This window comes from Onychostoma macrolepis, chromosome 02 (genome assembly GCF_012432095.1).
Source record: "Onychostoma macrolepis isolate SWU-2019 chromosome 02, ASM1243209v1, whole genome shotgun sequence".
NCBI classification, from domain to species: Eukaryota; Metazoa; Chordata; class Actinopteri; order Cypriniformes; family Cyprinidae; genus Onychostoma; species Onychostoma macrolepis.
Genome location: NC_081156.1, coordinates 23714152 through 23731340, shown reverse-complemented (window position 1 = coordinate 23731340; position 17189 = coordinate 23714152). Strand labels below are relative to the sequence as shown.

The 17189-nt window shown below is 36.8% G+C and overlaps 1 protein-coding gene across 3 annotated transcripts; it reads right to left on the bottom strand.

Annotated features, from left to right (window-relative positions):
* Positions 1–3275: 3275 nt before the first annotated feature.
* On the bottom strand, positions 3276–16915 carry nrd1a (nardilysin a (N-arginine dibasic convertase)). Of its 3 annotated transcripts, none has more exons than XM_058750561.1 (31): positions 16836–16915; positions 16195–16431; positions 15665–15926; positions 15041–15122; positions 14791–14944; positions 14516–14589; positions 14331–14426; positions 14135–14257; positions 13991–14048; positions 13834–13907; positions 13685–13754; positions 11745–11822; positions 11485–11605; positions 11101–11159; positions 10928–10982; positions 10675–10779; positions 10441–10564; positions 9699–9785; positions 9476–9595; positions 9289–9340; positions 8944–9094; positions 8736–8863; positions 7675–7837; positions 7406–7437; positions 7171–7309; positions 7004–7051; positions 6260–6312; positions 6089–6172; positions 4919–5126; positions 4720–4809; positions 3276–4173 (listed from the first exon to the last, which is right to left on the bottom strand). In XM_058750561.1, the coding sequence occupies exons 2-31, from the start codon at positions 16368–16370 to the stop codon at positions 3952–3954; spliced, it is 3288 nt and encodes a 1095-aa protein (XP_058606544.1). In that variant the 5' UTR covers positions 16371–16431; positions 16836–16915; the 3' UTR covers positions 3276–3951. The 3 variants fall into 3 exon arrangements, with proteins under 3 accessions (XP_058606544.1, XP_058606536.1, XP_058606551.1); XM_058750553.1 differs by having other exon boundaries at positions 16195–16490; positions 16836–16900; XM_058750568.1 differs by having other exon boundaries at positions 16195–16428; positions 16836–16875.
* Positions 16916–17189: the final 274 nt, after the last annotated feature.

Here is a 17189-nt window from a genome sequence, read left to right as displayed (position 1 = left end):
CTTAAAAAAATTGAGGAAACTTGTTGCCTTAAAATTATTAAGTAAATATTAAGCAACTTGTAATAATAATATATAATAATATATAATAACATATCCAAGCCAAATTATCTACTTTATATAAATGATGTATTAAGAAGAAGTAGACTTTAACAGGCTTTTTCATGTATCAGTGTTGTTGTAAGAAACTGGCAGATAGATCTTCAAATTTTACTTTTTAAAAACACTTATTTAAAACAGACCTTGATGGTCTACTGATTCTTTATTGCATATTTCCCATTACATGACTGGACAAAACTGAACTGTCTCTTTAAGTATTTCTCAATTTGTTTTTGGCAACAAGCAAGATTAATGACGTTTAACGTAAATGAAGACACAATCACATGCACATATGCAAATCCCATCACTGACTCTTCCTCTCATATATGCATGCATGAACATTCATGTGTGCTCACACACACACACACACACACACACACACACACACACACACACACACACACAGAGAGAGAGAGAGAGCAAGGTGCCACATCATTGACAGATTTGATTATGAGGGCTGGCAGGGATTTGCTGCATAAATTAGAATAGTACCAGCAGAGGGGATCTGTAACAAAGCTGAATGAAGGAGATTAAGTGCCTGCTCAACTCATCTGTGTCAATGCATGTAATGTAGGGAAAGTGCTTTAGTGCAAAGCTGCCACACTTATTTGACATCTTTCTAATTAAATATTACACACGACATGGGAATGCCATTCCCTCCTTCTTGACTGCCATTGCACTACATCTTTAGACATGAAGAAATGATTTCATTAAAATGCCACCTCGATAAGCATGTCAAGGTCTTGAACAAGACTCTAAAAACACGTAAAAAAATTGAATTTACCATTTTTGTAGACATTTGTTTATGGTGCGTTTTTATTTGTTTATTTATTTTTGTATAAGTGATAATCAGTGCTGGTAGATTACTTACAAATTGTAGTCTGTTCAGTTTACAAATTACATGATAACAAATGTATTCAGTAATGTAATCTAGATTATTCATTTTAAGTAGGCTTAATATATTTTGACTACTTTTAGATTACCTTTGACCCCTACTGTTTATAGATTTAAAAGGGGTTGTTGTTATAAAAAGCAAAGAGAAATGAAATATATTCCATTCTTTGTTATGAACATTACGAAATGCATTTAAACATGAAACATGAAAATTAATAAAATAATTAAATTTCTATATTTGAAATATTTTATTTGTTAAGCTGCATGTCAGTGACCATAAACACTTCACAGAGAACTGTGAACATACAAATGTGTTGTTAAATTATTGAAATATTAACATGGTATAATTGACTGAGTGTTGCTTTTGTCTCCAAATTCAAAAGCATGGACTGCAAATGAATTTACATGACATTTACATGGCCAACATTGTGAATATTCGAAGCTAAACAATATGACACACACAGTGTAATTTTAACAAGTAATCAATAAAAAAAGTAACTGTAGGAATGTAATATAATCTAATTACAAGTACCACATCTTTGGAATCTGATTACGTAATCCAAATGACATGTAATCACTTACTACCCAGCACTGATGATAATGTTCAGCTTTTTAAATTCGTAACAGTGCAGTTCCACAAAATAAAAATAAAGTTATAATTACAACTATGAATTTATCTGTTATTAAATGAATTAAATTAGGCTGTCTGAATCTAGCATTAGACGCCATTATCTCAGTATCGAAAGGCCAGACCCAATTAACCTGTGCTTTGCTGCCTGGGAGGCACATAATTCATGTCCTCCTTATATTTAACATGATCCGTAAGAGCAGCGAGACTCACAGCTCCATGAGTAAAGCTGAGAGAACTCCCTGTAGAGCAGGAGGAGGACTTTTCACATATATCTGCCTTATTTATTCATATCCACCCATTTTCTTTCTTAGCTACAGTACACCTCCTCCCACTTAAGCAGCTCGTCAATTAAGACACCCTACAGGAGTGAGATGTAGTGACAGCGTAGTGATAAATCGTCTAACTACAAAAGGCAGGCATGCCAAGACAGTCTAAATATTTAGAACATGATCCCTCTTAAACTGTGCAGCTTTCAGCAGACTGATGAAACTCTAGCCAGTGTACCACACCTCTACAGAGCGCTTCAGGACAGCAGGATCAGAACAAAAGGCGGGGTGGTGAGAGAAGAAGAGCTATTCTGGAGCACAAAGAGATCAACTCTCTTGCTGTGTGCTGCTATGTGCCTCCTGCCTGGACAAGGAGAACACAATGCCAACTCCATGTGGTGCCTGGTAAGTGTTGGCACTGTGACAATTCTCAACGTATTTTCAGCTGAATCTAAGGTCACCTTTGGAGAGTTGAGGGGACGCTTTTTAAAATGACATTGGTATAAATATCCATATAGGCCTACAGTTCACATGATTGTCTTGCTATAGCCTACTATTCACATATCAACATTAAACATTTACAACACATTTTACTTCTGTAATCAGATCAAACAGGATATTCAATTAGCGTATTGGATTTTTATTTTACGTTTTCTACAGAATTTTGTTGGAGTCATGTCCATCCCCACTGCATTTTATATATGATACATTAAGAATATAATGTGCACATATTTGGAGTGTTCTGTTAAAATATTCCTTTTTTTTTTTTTTTACAATAAATAAATAAATTTGTCTTTAATGACACGTTGGCACTGGCTACTGATAACTTTCATCAATTTGATACCGACTCTATAAAAATAAATATTTGCAGTTCAGTGTGTCAGATGACTCAATTCAAATTCGTATTTTTGAACTATTTATAAAATGAAGATATTCATTAAAAGAAAAGTCTCGTAAGAGTTATTTTGATCAGGAATCTGGCCTACACGATGTTTTTATTGTTTCTCATTTCATATTGACAGCAAACTTAAATTTAACCCTCTAGTTTCTTTCGCCAAGGTGCTGAAAAAGCGGGAAAAAACGGAGCAAATATTAGCACCAGAATTGAGCGATGCGATTGGAGGAGTGAGGATACGCAGTACGCGTGCTCCGTGACGTCAGCTGAAAAGAAATGTTGTTTCAGTGGCAGAAAAAAATTAATTTTCATAGATTAATACAAATATTTTGTTATTCAGAATAACATGCATCATGAATCATGTAGCCTACAACAATACCAGAAACGTGTATTAAGTAAATAGTGTACATTTTGATTTCATGTTTGCTTAATTTTTAAACAATTAAATGGTTATTTATAAAAGAGATGAAGACATTCAAATTCAGTCCATTAGTAGCTTCATGGTGCTTTTAATAAATATATATTTGCACATTCTGAATTTAAGCAGTGATATTAGCCATTGCTCAGTTTACAGGTCTAAGTTATTCCAAACGCAGAATGGCGCTATAGCAGTAAAAGAAGCATCATCAGTTTGGTCTTGCATGCTCTAATGCCCACCTCTGAGCACCATTACACATCCTCAGCATCAGGCATCATCAACTGGCTACATAAAAAGCAGTCCAGCAATCTCTCTTACAGAATTTCATTCAAATATATTTTATACTTTTCAGCACAGTGTCAGAACATTATAAATGTATTAGTACAAACTTAACACTGCAGACCAATTGATAAAATTCATACAATTCTGAGTAGTTTAAAGTCATGTTTATGTTCTAAGTCATGTCTATGATCTGCGCCTGTCAGCAAGACCCCCAATCTGAGCCCAGTCCATGCCCGCCCACACACACAAACACACAACATTCACAGCAATGTTATTTCAACAGCAGGGCTCATTATATGAATGCACACAAGGCTGAAGCTCGTTTCTCAAGTACGAGAACATCGGGACAAAGCCGGCCCCAGCTCATCCCTGCCCAAGTATGACAGAGTACACGAGAAGAAAGGATGGAAGATGGAGGTAGGGGGTGCGTGCCTGTGTGCCATCCGGCAGAGTACGTCCATGCTTTTGTTTATTTAAGAATCTTGTGGTAAGGGTAGAGCTTGAGGGTGGAAGTGAAGGCCTGGATGTCTGTGATGGAAGTGGCTGAGGCCAGTAAAGTGGAAGCAGGAAGGAAGGTGAGTTTGGAAACCTCCCCATACAATGACATCTTACTGCCTTCCTCCTCTTTCTCTCCAGCGGCCGGCTGTTCTTCACTAGGAGGATCGTTCTCTTCTACTCCATAACCAACAACCTGTAAAGAAACCATTCATCATTCAGACTGGTATCTAAAACAGTATATTCACTAAATAAAATATGAACAAACAGATGTGCATTAGACAGAGGAAATTAGTTCTTTAAAAAAATTTTTTGGTAAAACCCACAAAAGTAGGAATAAAAAACCCCTGAAAACTAAAGATAATACTAGTAATTGCAATAGTTAAAAATGTTACTTAGATTAATAAATATCAGTTAACAGGCAAACAGATCAATTTGAATACAAGAAAATACATTAATAATGGTATATACTAACAATTTGATAAAGCTATGAATTAATCCATTACGATTTTACAAAAAAATATCAAAAGTTTCAAGTGAAGTAATGTAATATATATATCAAAGTATGCATTAAAAAAACAATATAAATGGAGAAAGATGCCAGATTTTTGTCAGCAGGGACTGGATCTATATATATTAAGGGGAATTAATTGAAGAAAATTGAGACGAAAAAAGGCAACTCTTAATAATTAGATTCAATGCAGAGATGAATCTCAAGAGAGCGATGTGGCGGTAAACTTACATGTACACTGAGCTTCCTGTTGCCTTCACCCCGGTGTTCTATGAACCAGTTCACGAGTTCGGCCTTGGTCATGAGTTTCAGTGCATCAATCTGTTGTACAAGCAGAAAAATATGACTATGTCCAAGTATATTCCCACAATTCATCATTAACACATTGCTGAGCTGTCTGACTTTGCCCTTGTGCAACAGGGCTTCTCACCTCTCGGCTGAGTCTGTCGAAGACGTATTGCTGCGTGACCACCTCTGTCCAGTTCCTGTCCACCTCCTCGCCGAGATGGGTGTCTTCGCAACCCTTCAGCTTGACGAGAGCAGTCACCTGTGTCTTAAAAGCCTCATCACTCAAGCTGCTCATCTTTTCTCCAAAGCTCACCAGAAACTCTTCAATCTTTGTCTCCACCAGCTCAGTGCTAGAATGCAGAAAATGAGCCCAGAAAGGAGAAGAGAAAAAGAGTTTTTGCACATTTAACATCACTCTGAAATATTACAGAGCTCAAATTAACAGTTTACATAATTTACTATGTGCCGAAGCCATTTTTTGCAGCATGCAGCAAACTCAACCCAATAGAAAATACTTTTAAAATGCACTACTGAATTAACATAACAGGATTCCCACACTTCCTGACCTACACTACCATGAAAAATATTTTGAAAGAAGTCTCTTATGCTCACCAAAACCATTTGAAAAAAAAAAAAAAAAAAACACTGATAGATTTTCAAATATAATTTGTGTTAAGCTGAATTTTCATCAGCCATTACTCCAATATTCAGTGTCATGTGATCACCTGATAAATTTCTTATTATTACTAATGTTGAAAACAGTTGTGCTGCTTAATATTTGTGTAAACTGCAATACTCTTTTCAGGAACATACTGACCCCAAACTTTTCAAATTGTGAACATTTTTAAAAATCATTTAATAGAAACCTCATTTTTTTCTACCTAAAGAAATACTTTAGAACAAAAGTCATTTATTAAAAATTTAAACTCTATTAACTTCCAAGACCTTACAAGACTTTTTTTTTTAGTATATGACTTGTGGAAAGTCACAGTTCCCTTATATTTATTACAGTGGTAACCCTGATATATATTAACACAGCATTTCATAAGATAGACTTTTATAAAAGCAATAAAATGTTATGCATGTTGTAAGCACATGGATGCATTGTTAACATTTATTGTAGGCTGTATTTCACGTCAGGAATAATAAAGAGAGCCAATCAGTGTAAAGTAACACTGCAATTTAGTCGAGATAGAGGTGGAGATAAAGGTTAATTATGATTTTGAAGTCAAGAGGCAGCAGCTGCAGCACATAAATCAGATAATTCTGATGCAGCAGTGAACTGCAACCAAAAAGCACAGTGAGAGCTCACTTGAACTTGGTGGCCTGAGTCTCCACTGTGACTGAGAATCCAAGAACACCTGATGTGTTTCTACAGGTTGGGTAGACATGATATCTGTGAAAACAGATGGAGTACAACTAATTAAAACCAGCAACTGGAGCAACATAATGTCTTAATGTTGTCTCTGTGCCACAGACTTACCCCAGTGTCTCTTTGGTTCGGAGGAAGTCAAAGCATGGCTCCTCCATGTGCATCTACAACAGGAGACAAAATGATAAAACTTAGTTAAGTAATGTCAGCAGGCCATGTATGAACACATGCTTTAGTCTGCAGCCATAACAGTAGAACTGCACAGAAGTCTAATATAGGATTTAGTTGATATAAGTTGCAGAGAAGTAAGAATTTCTAATTAGCCAATGGTTTTTAAAATTGATATATTAAATGTTTTTTTTAGTTTTTCTTTAGTGAAGCTTTAGTTTAAGATGCAAACAAAATCCCAACTTAAAAAAAGAGACAATACTGTCTTTTATAGACATCTGTAGCTCCAAAAGCTGTTATCAGCAGCGATTCACCAGAAAAAATAAATAAATCGTTGAACCTTAAGAACAGCACATTACACTTTACAATGAGAGCCAGCTCAACCTTTCAGAGTGTTTTAAAGTAACTGCTGAGAAAGACAGAGAACTGGACAGCATCCAAAATCAGTCTTCAGTATAAAGTAAAGTGGATGAGTTGAGCTTATGGCCATGCAGATGTGTGTGCTCAGCGCCCTGGAGAGCAATAACTGAGAACTTCTTTTGAATCTGGCAAGAGGGACTGACTTTATTGCTTAAAAAACCCTGGGGCAGCTGTTCTTATACTTCTTATACATACATAAAGTTACAGTAACGTTTACTGTAAGCGATAGCTTTCATTATGTAGTCAGCAACCAAAACTCATACTCACCACTAGTAGCTCCATAAGTGTGTGTTCACGTAGGTTCTTAGGACCGGACTATCAAAAGAAATACCAAAAAATATTAGGGACAAGCATTGCCATTTTATTTTTTGCAATATATAAAAAGTAAATATGCCTATATGTCTGATCTAAACCAATGAACAAGGTCATTTTACCTGGTAATACACAGTGACCTCAGAGTTTGCATCTCCCTTGTTGAGAGACTTCACTTTGCAGAGATGATGCTTCTGAGGAAGCTCTACCACTCTGAAGAGAACAGGGACCTCTACTGACAGCTTCTTGAATTGCAATTTGCTGAAAGTGTGGAAAGAAAAAAAATGCTATCTGATTCTGTTTTTAAAAAATAGTGGTAGTGCTATACAAAATAAACTGGTGAAAAAAAGTGCTTACTTTGTAACATACTGCAAAAATCCCATGGATTCCTACAGATTCAAGAAAAAAGATCACAAGATCTATGTTTCATAATAGAACAACTGCAGTTATACACAGTAAAATGAAAGCTTTTTACTTATACAAGTATAACATAATTTTATAATACTCCAAGTATACATCAATACACAGTAAGCTCTATCAGCAGCATTTGTGGAATATTTTGAATCTGGAATGTTCCTTGAAAAACAAATACATGCAGTGTATTTATAAAACGTGTGAAAACTCACAGTGCTAGTGAAGTTTCCCTGCACTAGTCCTTCAGCATATAGCTCTGACTTGAAGCTGCCCACAAACTCCATGAGCTCATCCACACTGAGCCCATCCAGCACAGCCTGGTACTTCTGAATGGTCGACCAGCGAGAGTGCTCTAGAATCAGAAGCCTCACGTCTCTGAGGAGACACGTATGGACAGACAGAGAACGATGAGGGGAAGATCATGCATTTTTTTTTCATTAAAAAGATATATATAGCAATAGTTATATAGACACTGGCATATGGGACTGCGGGGGTTGAGGAAGGACCCATCATGATGTTCCAAGCCAATTATATTATGCTTCATTTTGCCTATTCTAGTGCAGTTTTGACACTACATCGCTGAAGAAGCTGCATCAACGTACCATATGCTACCAATTAGAAGTTTGAGGTCAGTAAGGTCATTCTTTTTTTAATTTAATTTAATTTACACTTTTACTCAGCAAGAATGAAGGACAAAAGTTAAAATATTCACGATTATGACATAAAACATTTTCTTGAGCACCAAATCAGCATTTTAGAATGATTTATGAATGATCCTGTGACACTGAAGACTGGAGTAATGACTGCTGAAAATTCAACTTTGCCATCACAGGAATACATTTTAAAGTACATTATGTTCTTTTAAATTATACTAATATTTTACAATGATATTGTATTTCTCTGTATTTTTATAAATGCAGCCTTGGTGAGCAAAGACTTCTTTCAAAAACATTTTAAAAATAATCTTACTGACCTCAAACTTCTCAATGAAGTTTGTGTACTTGTATTTACACAGATGTTTTAAGGTGGCATAAGTGAATTCACACAAAATCACAATTGCAAGAAACAAATGTGTCACATGCTTGAATGTTGCACACAATAGATTAGCAGTGTAAAAACTCTAAAAATGGACTTGAATTAGTCCATCTGATTTGTATTTTCTAAATTAAAGAAAACTTTTTTTTTTTTTTTTTAATGGCAAAAAAAATTAATAAGAGTGCTTGTGTATGAGGTTGCTACATGCATATATGTAAAGGCAAATGTAAAGACGCACTTTCCAAGCTTCTCAGGCTTGATGAGGATGTTAAAGTAGGTTTTCTTTAGCTGCTCTGCAAACATGCTGAATACATCAGGAGCGGCGGAGAAATCGGCGAGATAATCCACAATCAGGTTGAACAGCAACTGCAAAAAATATTAAAAATCTAAATAAAATAAAAAGACGACACCAATTTCATATAATCTGATTTGTGCCTGTTAATTACCGGTAGTTTGTGGTTGAAGCCCTTAACCTTGATGACAAGACCATGCTCTCCTGCAACCAATTTATATTCTAGCTGGGCCACATCAGCCTCGTAGGCCGGCTCCGCCAAGTTATGCACCAGGATATTCACAAACAGGTCAAAAAGCACCAGGCTAAGTGGAGGTGAGAGGAGAGAAAAAAAAGAGAAAGTCAGATGGAAAGGTAAATGGATGAGCAAGAATAGAAATTAAAGATAGTGATTCCTAAGACCCGAGCAGACACTAATGGCTAGATGGGGTTTCCATGGCTACAGCATTTACAAGATCTGCTCGAATGACTGTGCCTTTTCACATGATCTCCAGCTTACTTTTTTGGAGACTTCTGAACCACAGGTGATATAAGGTGGAACCGCACATATGCTGTAGGGAGAGAGAGAAAACGTAAGTGTGAGCTGGGTAATTGAGCACAGAGGTTCAGTACTTCCCACTCAATCTATTTTGCTATTGGACATCGGAGACATGATATATTGAGTGTAGAGACAAATACAACGACACCTTTGGGAATCTTGAACTTGTTGTCCTTCTTATACCACAAACACCCTCTGTCATTGTTCATTATTCTGACAGGGTACTCTGTGTCTGGACAGTCAGAGGTTTTGAGGGCAAAATCGGTGGCTGGAGGTGAAGAGAGACAAGAAAAATTGCAAACAGTCTTGAAACAGGCTACAGATACAGTACATAGCGACAACATTAAAAGACGTCAACTGAAGACACCCACCGATGAACTTATTTTCAGCAGGCAGGTGAAGGCTTGGGTTTAGATCGAAATCTCCTGCCCAAAGCTCTCTCCAATGCTGCTGTATGTCTGTAAGGAAAAAAAAAAACATGGTTCAAACAAGTGCTTGCGTCTCCAGAGCTGCACAATATAGAGGAAAAATGCTTAATGCTATTTCTTGCATAACGTGAGATAAACCTATGATTAATTTAGAATAAATTAAGTAGATTTGAAACCAGGAAATAATCTCATGTAATAAACACGTCAGCCTGAGAAAAATAATTTTCAAATTCTCAACGTTTTACCTAAGCAATAGGCAGAAATTGCTTAATTTAAGATTCATTTCTCTTTTGAGTAACCACCCTCAATCTACTAGTATACTTAAATCAGCTATCATTTCCTGCAGTCATCATGTTCAAAACCAAAATACTCCCACACAAGCAAAGTACTTCTTAATTTTGGCATTAGATATCCTTCTACGGCTGCAGTGGCTACACTGACTCATTAGCTAGAGCAAGCTCTCCACTTTAAACTGGCATTGAGTTTATGAGTTTATTAAATATATTAATTCTGTGATTGAGAAAATCTTATTAAAATGAGTAAATCCGCAACACTGGCTTCTGACTTTTATTTCCAGAGTAATCTAATACGGTCACAGATTCTAGGACACCAATTTTTAACTACTGATCCTGAATATTGTATTTTTTTAAATTGAAAATAGGGAGTTAAAATAAAATGTACAAACCCTCTACACTGTACTGGGTCCCAAACCACTTTTCCCTGAGTGGGCACTGGCCTTCATGCTCTGGAGACAAAAGGAGCAAGTTGGCCTTCTCTGGTGTAAGGAGGTTTAGTGCAGCAGAGATCACCTAAGAGAGAAAAAAATATATATCACAATTACTGTGTTTTCACACAAGTGTGTACAAATATTTTTCAAAACCTGTAATCAAAATCAGTGCTGCATGTGATGGGCAACTACCTCCGGGTTGAACTCAAACATTAGCTGGTCTCCTGTTAAGAAGTCCTCTTTTGGGAACAGCTGCATGTTTTCACAGATGTCCTCCACATATTCAATAGGATCAGTCTGTAAAAGCATCACTGTGAGTGCAGTGTCTACAAACAAATACTCATATCCATCTCTTTTTAAATTGCTTCTAAAAGCCAGAAATAGAAAAATACTCCATAGTTGATGAGAAACAGCTAAGCGCTCATAGCCTGACAAATAACCTTACCTGCTCCTGATAGTGGAATTCATTGGCCTCAATCTTTTGAATTTCTTCATATATTCTGCCACAGAGAAGCAAACTTTTTTGTGATATCTTTCAAACTACATTATTCAATGTAGTGTGTGTAAAAGTTCTGCAATGCTCCTCCTCAAAATAAACACTTCATATGAAGGGCCTACCTCTGTTGGGGCCCAAGGGTCTGAAGCATTTTCAAGTACTGGAAGACCAGATGAGCAACCTGAATGAAGAAAACCATCCAAATTACCACAGATGAATTCATTCTCAGCGGGGCTAAACTTTATAGCAATCGTGTCTGTTATAATTTAGGATGGAAAAGGGGTGTGTTTGTGCCTCAGAGGCTTTGTAATCCTATTTTACACACATTTAGCAAAGCTGTTAGTTTCTCAGCTTCCCCCGTATTTCTATAATGACATTAAGTGTGAAAACAATATTATATCTTAAGGATGCTCGTAACTGTAGTGCATAATTTTGACATGCACTAGTAATGTAGGATCACAGAAATGTAAAACAATGTAAAGTCTAGACTGGTGACCCTTGCAGACCTCATAGAAGTTCTGGAAGCCCTCATCAGTCAGAGTGATGGAGATACTAAATATTGAATAGGTGGTGTTCTGATCAAAACCAGTTTCACTGTTTCCTCCAAACAAAGCCAGAGCCCAGCATCTAGACAGAGAGAAAGAGATTCAATTTCACAGTTTCTGGGGTTAGTGCAAAATTTATGCTGCATGTACAGATTAGTCACAATGAAAGTAGAACCAACTTGTCATTCATTAAAAACCAAATCATGAGAGAAAGGACTTACTTCCTCCTAAGCATGGACAGGATACTTCCAGTTCCCTCATGGCCAATCAGCCAAGCAATGTAATGCAGAGGCTTTACCCTGAGGACCAACATGAAGAGCTTTGGCTAAGCACCATATTATAAAAAAATAATATTGGCATTCCAATAAAGACCAACAAAATCAATATGTAAAGTCCCAGTGAAATGGCCATCTGTGACATATTGGAGTGGGACGTATCAAAGATGTGGATATGTTGTAGGGCTGTGCGATTTGGGGAAAATATCTAATTGCGATTTGATTTGCGATTTTAATTTTGCAAAGTCAAGCTTCAGCTCAATATTGTCAATAGTGTGCAGCACAGTATGGGTATTGTTCTCTGCTGAAAAAAACAATAGAAACCACAGAAATTCTTATGGTTTCCATTAAAACCATTACTAAATTCCTTTTTGTAGTGTGTTTTGGGCATTATTGCAATAGTAATTACTGTTGTTCTATTGGTTCCAATCTGCCAGATTACATCCAATAGAATCCAACAAATGCCAGTAGACACCATTATATTAAAACCAATACAATTCCCATTATAACCCTTAAATCCATTACATTTTCTATTGTGTTTTGGGAGGGGTTCTATTGTTTTTCCAGCAGGGAAGATTATAATGGTATTACTACTCTTACAGAATTTACTTAATTACTGAATTTCACCAGAAAGATTTGTTTATTTTGTGTAAATAAAGAACTGTATTACTTTAGTCAATTATTCAAGTATTACACAGGTTACATACACTTTAAAAAGTGATAAGTTGACTTGACTTAAAAAAATTGAGAAAAACCCATTGCCTTAAAATTTAAGTATATAATATATATATTTTATAAAGTTAAGTGAACTTCACAATTCACTTAACTTATTTTTTTAATTATCATTTACTTAATTTTAAGGCAACAGGTTTCCTCAATTTTTTTTTAAGTTAAGTCAACTTATAACTTTTTACAGTGTAGGCTGATTTATTCATTTTTAAGTATTTGAGAATTTAAGAACAAGTGGAAAATGTGCTGAATGTTTCATTTCATCCAAGTGAAATTAGCAAAGCAGTTAGTAGACTGAATTTACATTTGTTTTAAACGCAGAGCCAGGCGCGAGTTGACACAGGTTGTGCACGTGCGTCAAGCCTCGTCCATACTGCCAGATGCGCTCGTATGGAGACTTGCGGTGCGGAGCCGGGCGGGAGTATAAACGAGCATTACGAAACAGGCTGCGTGTGTGCGGCAAGTGTAAACGGCTCGTCCGTAAAATGCGGGATACGCGCCACGTGGGGCAGAGAGGAGCAAGTATGAGAAGCATTCAGAGACACGGGCTGTGTGTGCGGTCTTCTGAATTGGGAATAGCGAACATGCATTATAAACTTAATTCAAATCAGAATCTGTTGGGGAGATCAAATGTGTAAGATAACGTTCATGTACTAATAAAAACATCTAAGAAATGTATATTTTATTCTCCAGTACTAAAAGCAGAACCGATAAGGAAGCTCTTTTGCGTTGTGGCACAGCTCTTGCAAATTTTGAAGCCAAAGTAATCTCATATTACATAACATTTTCTTTAGTAGGCCTATTACTTTGCCTGACTATTGATCTGACCTTGTAGATGCCATAATCCCACTCGCGCGCGCTTTCTAATTATTATTATTTTTTTTGTCACTCAAGGCTGGCAGTTATGCATTTGCATTTGATCTGGAACAGAGAATATCGCGTCCACATCGCAGGCTTTTCTCAAATCGCGATTGTGGTTCGATTAATCGCACAGCCCTAAGTTGTATACTGTAAATGAGTTTTTAACAGCACTTTTGAAAGATGTTTTTTGAATCCATGTCAGAAAAAATGACTGAACCTTATTGTGGATCACTTATTTATTTATTTTTTTTATAAAAAAAAAAGGGCCACACAGAGCACCATCGTGACTGGTTTACCTGTAGTGCTTCTCTTGAGGTGGTAGAGCCCATGTGATGGTGAGGGCATGTACTTTTCTAACAGGCACCACTGCAACAAACAACAAACAAAATATTTGAGTTCTAGAGTTTTGTTAAACCTCATTTGAGCAGTAAGTTCTACGGCCTACCTCGGTAAAGTTTGTTGAAGGCAGGTGTTTCAAAGGGGCTCAACTGGCCTGAAAAATCAGGTTTCGGCTGTCCACTGAATGGCATTGAGAAACTCTTTAAACACATTTATATGATCACATTTGACAGATATTCAAATAGGGCTTTGGTTGAGCTTACTTGTGGGGTACCTGACTGAAGATTTCTCTAACCCATTCCTCAAGGGTGTCAAGACTCTCTGTGAAGATTGTAGCAGAAGAGATTTTAGGATCATTTTCTATTAGAAATTCCATATCCAAGTTTAGTCCTGCATACAGTACCTACCTTTAGACTGCACAGCTAAGGTCATATAGTGGGCAGAGTAGTATCTCTTCCAAAACTCACGGAGCCGCTTGTAAACATTGATGTTCTTTTCCTTAGGCTCAGTCTTCAGGGTCTGTGCATTTCCTTAAATACAAATCACAACTTTAGAATAAACCCAGGAGCTACTCTAAAGCAGATTTTGACATGTTTGACTTACCCCAGCAGAACTTGCTCATGGGATGGTTGGACTTTGCTAGGCTGCCAAAGAGCATTTCCTTACGGTGAGAGTCTGAAGGCTTAGCAAGCTGATATTCTGTAGCAAACAAAAAACCTCATGCTGTTAAACTGCACAGTTGAGCTATCAACATTATGTTTATTCTATAATATAAATGCTTTACTCACCACTGTCCACGGCCTCAACCTCTCGGTCAATGGCGTCTTCAATCATAAGAGGACAGATGAAAAACTGTGCCCATCTGAGATAACATTGAAACAGATAATCACATTATTTTAAAGGTTATGTAGAACCAAAGGTTAAAAGATTTGCTTTTATTTCAATGCTTTTGGTTAGAAAAATACTCAACAGAATTGTAACTCAAAAAAAAAAAAGACAAAGAGGCCATCAGGAAAAGAGGTGATGTGATGTGATAAGATCACATCTTTTAGAGCTGCTTCACCTGTCAAGGGCTTCTTTGAAGCGTTTTCTCTGGACGTCAAATTGGAAAATGGTTCTCTCACAATCAGTGGAAGCATTATCACTGCCGCCATGCTTTTTAAGGAATGCATCAAAGCCATTTTCAGAAGGGTACTTTTCGCTGCCCATGAACACCACTGGGAAGTAGAGAGACACGTTTGAATTAAACATTATCACTGAAAATAAAGCATTATTGAATACAGCAATGGCAAACAACTGCATGTGTGACTTACTGTGTTCCAGGAAGTGTGCAAGGCCAGGTAGGTCATTAGGGTCACTGAAACTCCCTACGCCAATACAAAGGGCCGCTGCAGACTAATTTCAGAAAAAAAGTTATTAAATTGCACTGAAATACAAATACTGAAAGACACAGTTAAATTGATATTTTTATGCAATGGCCAATTTATTTTCATGTTACGGTTCATAACGGATAATATAGATTGACATTACTGTCTAAATAGATAAAAATAAAAATACTACTAAACTAAGATAAGTCATTTTAAATGAAGTGATTTTAGGCATAAAAACAATGTACAGTAATAAGAAATGGATTTTCTTTTTGAGATTAGCCAAATATTACATGTAAAAGTGCCGTTACATTAAAATGTAAATGTAAAAAAAATCCATATTGAAATATCCAATACTGATAAATGATAAATTAACACACACACACACACACTAATCTGTAATATTAGCTGATATATTATGTATGCTTCAAGTCACGATGAAACAGAAGTAGTGACTGATCTGAATGAAAAAAGAAAGATTTTTTTCATGCTGCCTTTAATATATAGGTTCCACCAAAATAACACGCAGCCAGTATCAGAGCCTTAATCCCTAGAAAACAAAACACAAACCTGTTTTTCAGATCCCTTTTTCTTCTTTCTGTCGTTGTCCTCGTCAAGCTCTTCAAAGTCGCTATCTTGACTGTCACCTTCTTCTTCAGATTCCTCGTCTGTTCCTTCCCCCGAGTCTCCCTCCTCTTCCTCTCCCACCGCTTCCTCTACTTCCTCCTCCTCCTCTTCTGAATCTTCATCATCCTCATCTTCAGCGTTCCCATCCAAACCACTCCGATCAGAGATCAGGAGAGCCCTCAGTCCATTACTCAGCTCAATGTATCTGGATAAAAACAGAAAAAATATCTGTTAGCTGGTTTAGTCATCAGCCACTTGCATGCAGTGTTGTATTACACACTCAAAAGATGCAACCAGAGCTTGTTTTTTACTTATGTGATCTCATATTTCTGTTAACTCCCTGGCCTAAAGTGCCAACATACTGTAAAATGATCTTTTAAAAGGATTCACTTGCTACTTTAAGAATAAGACAGATGCTGACCAATAGTACCTAGTTATCACAGTTTAAAATCTGTACATGTAGACTTGTATACCTGTATTGTTTGGGGTCACTGGGAGATTTAATAATTTGAGGGTCTCCTTGGTTGTCATCTCCACCACTGTCCCCTGGAGGTGCGTTGGGGTCTCTGAGTGCTTCACCTCGGTCTGGACCAGCAGACTGAGCAGCACTGCTGGCTGCAGCACATTTGAACTTGTTTGTCTGGGGCATCTTGAGCAATGATGCTACTTTAGCACTGGAGTTGAGGTGAACGGGGCGGTTTATGACCCTGCTACAAAACAGGGGAAACGCACGCGCAGCCTTGAACAGAGCAATACTGACTTTATCAGTCTAAAAGAAACGATACTCATATTAGAAACAGGGTGACCTTAAAAATAAACACAATATGTAATCTACCCTGAATAACAGAATGAGTCTGATCTGGCTTTTGGTAAGGGAATATTTTAACTTCAGAAACATATTTTGACAATGTATATTTGTATCATCACCGCTGTGCTACAACGAAGCTAATCTGCTACATAGTGACACAATTTAATATAAACCAAAAACGCCAGGATCGCTCGCTATGGATAACAAACAGGATTAGCTAATTTGTCTAAAGCGTGATATGCCCAAGTGCGATCAGTCCTTCACATTATTTCACAAAGTTAGCCAAGTTTCATCTCATTCTCATACCTGCTATCCTGATGATGGGTCAGCCGAACTTTACAGCACTCAGCCTGTCACTGGTAGGTTGCGTCTATGCAACAAGAAGAGTTGTGATTCGTCAACGGTCATAGGCGTAGTAAAACGCGACTCTCTGATTGGCCAAAATCCTTGCTAAGGTAAATAGATACATGATGCTGTTTTATCTGTCTCAGCAATTCATAAATTTATGTTGTGGACCGTTTACTAAATTAGCAGCAAAATTGTGTAATGACATAATGTCTATATTACCTGTCTGTCTTTTAATAAATGCCTGAGACCATATTTAAAAATATATATATTTAAGAGTTATGTATAAGCCACTGATCTATAGATCAGTGGTAT